The following is a 5,612-nucleotide window of genomic DNA, read 5'->3' on the forward strand; positions in this document are numbered from 1 at the left end:
CCTTGATAATCGACCAATCACATTCACTTTATTCACTCGTGTAAAGTCGGGCACCACTCGGGAGAATTCGGAAATGCAACGGTTGGAACAGCCGCTTCCCTACGACTTTAACCGAATAAAATGGAGGGCGACCCGGATGTTTATCGGGATGCGCAAATGAGCTGATGGCGCAAGCACAGGACAGATCGTGCTTCTTGGATGGCTCGAGTAGTGACACTAGCGCCGTCCAAAGCGCCTGGCACACCTCGGACTCTATCCCAGACACCGTGCAGGACGCTAGTTTGTAGCTCTGAGCAACGGTCTGTTGGTTTGCACCTGAAGCCAAAACACGCAACGCCACGGCCAGTCTTTGGGGAACACTCACGGGTTAGCTGTGCGTCATCCGCCGTTGGATGAAGGGTTGTAGACGGCGGACAAGCTCATCAAACCTACACACGGAGACCCACAATCCTAGCCAGTTCCTGATTGGCCCTCTGGCGTTGTGGCGTGGAATAACGTAGCGCAGACCACGCTTTAATATTGGGCATAAATCAAAAATATCTGCGACAAGCTAACTGCGACACACTGCTGCAGGACGATAACCAGCCCTTAAGGAAGTTAGCATCCAAAATTTGTTGAAAATTGTTTCTTTATTAGGGTAGAGCAGTAAAGCTTCTGGCCTTAACATTTTTCCTGCATTACTTTTACTTTTATAATTTTAATAATGATACTTTTACACTTTAGAGTAAAAAACTTAATTTGATCCTCTAACTTCAATAAAAGTGTTTTTTTTAAACAGCAGGATTTATACTGGAGTGATAAACCTGAATAGTTTGGACGCCTCTGCTTATATGAGCACCTTCCTGAGCGCTAAAACGGCTCCTCTGAGGTTCTGCTTCTGTTCCTGTTCTCAGCCCAGTTTAAACTAAAGGTTTGATTCTTAGTGCAAAATCAGCAATAAAAACCAAAACAGGTTTTTCCAAAAAAGTTCAAAAACAATCCTCTGGACTTTGTTTCCAAGTTTGAAGACGTTTCTCTTCCATCCAGGAAGATTTTTCAATCCAAAATGTCAGAAATAGCGTTTAGTTCCAGGCTTTGTTGGGCTGCTATATAAAACCTGGAACTAAACGCTATTTCTGACATTTTGAATTGAAAAATCTTCCTGGATGGAAGAGAAACGTCTTCAAACTTGGAAACAAAGTCCAGTGGATTGATTTAAACTTTTATAGAATGACTCTGACCTGCATGACTGAGAATCTTCACCACCAATAGGTTTGATTCTGACCTTAAACGTCCTCCAGCCTGTTTGGATTTCCTCACCGATGTTTCCAGGATTAACACGCCTGAGGAGGTCAAAGGTTACTTTCTGATTTTTATCCTGATAAATGTTGATCAAACCTGAATGAATCCAGAATGAGCTGAGCGTCATCAGGGAGGAAGAGGAGGAGTTTTCCTTGAATGAAGCTGGTCCGCAGCCTCCTGCTGTAACCTCCTGCTTTGGTTTTTTTTCTATCATGGTTCTCATGGAGAACCAAGGAGTTAAAGCACAATTTAAAGATGTGAACTCTGACATGCCTGAATGAAGAACCTCACCTGAAACGATCTGAAAAAGGTTTTTTATATATATATATATATATATCTGATTTCTGTCTTTATGTTAAAAGCTTTTTTTTCTTACCGAACAGCATGACTTCCTGCTGACACCTTCAAGGTCACCAGTTTCTGTGGGACTTTTCTGTTGAATCGTGGAGTTTGTACAGTTTCTATCATGTCGGTGTTGCCATTTGTTGCTCTGAATAAATCTTGTGTTGCAACACCTGCAAGAAGCTTTCCTGCTCGTTCTTCTAAATGCGCCTGGTTTCACTGCAGATGAAAACGATCAGCTGTAGATCAAACATTTTCTATCAGGTATGTTTTTACTGACGTCGACTGTAAGTCAGAAGGTTCAACCGAGGCGAGAAGTGATCAAAGGGTGACGCTCAAACACAAACGCTTTTATGGGGACATCATCCATGCAACATACTGAAAATATTGTCAAGTCTATATTTCCTTTTCTTATTTTGAATTAAATGGAGAACGCATTATAGAAAAGCCAGAGCATCGTCTACATCAGAAAGGATATAAGTTTATGCACATTTTCATTCCTTTCTCCAGCAATAAAGGATTTAACTTTGTTCCTAGAAGGATAGTTTACAGCAATAGACACCACAGAGTTATTTTAATTTCTTCATTATGGTAAATTATTTTCTATCCAGTTGAGCTTCAAATATATATATTTATATACAGGGGCTAAGGGGTCTTGCTCAGGGACCCAGTGGCAAGCCGTGGGAGTGGGTCTGGAACTCTCTCTCCATTTATATATATATATATATATAATATAATAAAAAACTTATACTTTATTGTCCTAGTTGCCTTTTGTATCTATGCTTCTTTTTCTATGTCTGCTTCTGTCTCCTTGAACCCCAGTGGGCCTCAGCAGATGGCCGCTCACACTGAGCCTGGTTCTGCTGGAGGTTTCTTCCTGTTCAAAGCGAGTTTTTCCTCTCCACTGTCGCTTCACGCATGCTTAGCGTGAGGGATTGCTGAAGAGTCAATGAAAAAATGAAAATAAGTCAACATGTTTTATAAATATTTCCGTTAATACGGGAAAAGAGTTAAAAAGTATAAAATAAAAAAAATAAATAACAACAAAAATATAAAAATGTATGAGTGGCTGGATATTCAAATACACTGAACCATTTGCTTGTTTTCAGCAAAAAAAAAAAAAACACAACCGTGAAAATCAGATTAATATTCAGTGACTTAAAGTTGACTAAAATACTTTATTTTGCCTGTTCAGCACATTACAGAGCAGAGCTCTCGACCGCCCCAAGATGGCGCCTCCAAACGACGTCAGCGCCCATAGGCGAAAGCGACCGATGCAGGGTCTACTCTTATGTTATGTTTTCCCTTCCCAAGATGGCCGACAGGTAGACGCCAGTTAGCTAAAGCTGTGTCACTTCGGTGGAGAAAAGCTCCTAAGAAATTAATTGATGCCGATGAAGAGCGGAGAGACAAAGGAGAACCGGAACCAGAAGCGTTTAAAGTTCGTTAGATTGCTGCGCCTGGACCTCAGCAGGTCCCCCCTAACAGCAGGGGGCGCTAAAGGGCGCTTCGGAACTACGTCCTGTGTGTGTTCGGGAACTTCCGGGTGAAAATAGCAACTTTCTGCAGATTGAAAACAAACCGAAGGGCGGAGGTTCCGTTGGACATACCAGTAAGTGGCGGTAATGCTACTAACAGTTTGTTGCCAACCGCCATAAAACTCGACAAGAAGAAGAAGAAGGTTCCGTTGGAATATCAACAGAACCCGGACCGCGAACAGCGGTTCTGTAATGAGCAGGTGGCCGAACTTGACTGGGTTCGGTCGGTCAGCATGGTGAAGTGTTTGGTCTCCGGCTGTCCGAACCGCGTGGAGGGATCCAATCATGGAGTGTTCAGCAGAACCCAAAAACGGTTCTTCAAGTTCCCCAAAGACCCGACTAGAGTGAAGGTAGGACCGAAACTCCAACACCCGGTACCGGGACCCGAACCTCTAACACCCCGGTACCGGAACCCACAGTCATGGTTCGGTCCAGATGAAGAGTTCCAGCCCAGAATAAAAGATGCTGAGTTTCTCCAGAAACAGGATAGAATGTGGAACCAGATGTGGTCCAGATTTAGATTCGGTCACTTTCTAGTACCAGCTGTTCTAGGAGCAGAGGACCGGATCAGAACCGAAAGGCTTGTTCCGCGGTTCGGTTCGGTTTTCTTTAGTTTCAGAACATTAAGGATCTGGATCTCCAGAACCGCTTCGGTTCTGAAACGGAAAAGATTTTTCAGCTGGAAGTGATCAGATCTGAAAAATATCTAATTCTATTGAATTTAGTTCTATAGCGCCATGTCATCTCAGGTCACTTTATAGATCCAGATCAACCAGATCATCCAGTCAGATTGATTCAAAGTTTTCTATCTAAGGAAAACCAGCTGATTGCATCGACTCATTGACTCTTCAGCAATCCCTCACACTAAGCATGCTTGTAGCGACAGTGGAGAGGAAAAACTCCCTTTGAACAGGAAGAAACCTCCAGCAGAACCAGGCTCAGTGTGAGCGGCCATCTGCTGAGGCCCACTGGGGTTCAAGGAGACAGAAGCAGACATAGAAAAAGAAGCATAGATACAAAAGGCAACTGTCAACCAGCTCCACAGGCGGCCCCGTCCAGGAAACACACAGCCAGGCAGACGAGCTCCGAGCCAGCTCCCATGTCAGAGGATGAAGAGAGCACATCCAGTTAGTCACAGTCAGAGAAACAGGACTACACTGGAAAACAGGCCAAGCTCCAACATCTAGAAACAAAGGTGTTGATGGCAGCAGCACAGCTGATATTTCTCTCCAGGATGGAGTCACAGCCAAACAGGAACAGACCAGATGAAGCTACTATGAGAAAAAGCAGAGAGAGCAGAACGTTAGAGATTGAACTAACAGATTCTGCAGAGTGGGAGAATAGAGATAGAATGAAGCAGAATGATGAAAAAGGGGTCCCTATGTCCTCCAGCAGTCTAAGCCTATAGCAGCAGAACTATAGAGATAGATCAGAGTGATCAGATCAGATTGATATTCCTTCCACTGGTTTATTGCTTTGCTCGGGTTAATTAAATTTCCTGTTTATATTTATTTTATTTCATTTTTTTTCTAATTTTAATTTCTAATGAATGTTCTGATCAATAAAGTAAAGAACCAAAAAAAGGCTGCTGTGGTTCCAGGTGTGGCTGGCAGCCCTGAGGCAGGCCGAGCAGCAGGAGCCGTCGGATCAGAAGCTGATCTGTGAGGATCACTTCCTGCCTGAGGACATCTCCTCTAACGAGGTCAGCGCCGACGCCATCCCCATCATGCCGCCCTGCCCGGACGGGCCGCTGGGTCTGATGGATCCGTGGGGAGCCGGGCCAGAGGAGGAGGAGGCGGACCAGTGGGCCAGCGGTACCGCCGGGCCCGATGAGGAGTACGAGGAGGAAGGTGGAGGCAGCCTTCCCTTCAACACCAAGCTCGCTCTACCAGAACTTCCTCCACTGGATCCAGCAGAGAACCTCGAACTGAAGGTGAAGCGGTTCTGAAGCTGTGGTGGATCAGAACATCATTCGGTTCTGGTCCTGATGCTGACGGATCTAGACCTGCAGCACTGATGAGTTCTGCTCTGTCCCTCCTGCAGGTGGCGCCTCTCACAGTGGCTCCCAGAGAATCCTTGTTCAGGTAATCCATCGCTTCTCAACCAGTCTGTTTGCTTCTGAAGGAGAATCCGGGCCTGATGATCCTCCATGTTTTCCCTACAGCCGATATCAGCAGGAGCCGCTGCTTCCGGCCAGGATCCACACCAGAGAGGGTTGGTTCTGCTGGATCATTTAAGGTTCTGCTGGTTCCAAACTGAACCATGTGTGTTCCTCAGATGTTTCTCTGCCGGTTCTGACCCGTCGATTCCTGGAGCTCTTCGTGAAGAATCCAGACGGTACCTTGGACCTCCGGACCGCCGTCAACAGCCTCAGAACCCGACGGCGCCGGGTCTATGACATCACCAACGTTCTGGAGGGGATCCAGCTGATCAAGAAGGAGTCTGCCAACA

The 5,612-nt window shown here is 45.4% G+C and overlaps 1 protein-coding gene across 1 annotated transcript in view; it reads left to right on the forward strand.

The window, feature by feature from the left end:
- Nucleotides 1–3,070: 3,070 nt before the first annotated feature.
- LOC107098159 (transcription factor E2F6-like) overlaps nt 3,071–5,612 on the forward strand; it is a 6,869-nt gene continuing 4,327 nt past the window's right edge. Inside the window, exons 1-6 of the mRNA XM_015395661.1 lie at nt 3,071–3,217; nt 3,305–3,511; nt 4,762–5,094; nt 5,205–5,245; nt 5,326–5,375; nt 5,439–5,605. Of these exons, the coding sequence (XP_015251147.1) occupies nt 3,395–3,511; nt 4,762–5,094; nt 5,205–5,245; nt 5,326–5,375; nt 5,439–5,605 (708 nt within the window). The 5' untranslated portion in view covers nt 3,071–3,217; nt 3,305–3,394. The remainder of the gene's footprint in view (nt 3,218–3,304; nt 3,512–4,761; nt 5,095–5,204; nt 5,246–5,325; nt 5,376–5,438; nt 5,606–5,612) is intronic.

Source organism: Cyprinodon variegatus, unplaced genomic scaffold (assembly GCF_000732505.1).
Source record: "Cyprinodon variegatus isolate N-32 unplaced genomic scaffold, C_variegatus-1.0 Scaffold752, whole genome shotgun sequence".
NCBI lineage: Eukaryota > Metazoa > Chordata > Actinopteri > Cyprinodontiformes > Cyprinodontidae > Cyprinodon > Cyprinodon variegatus.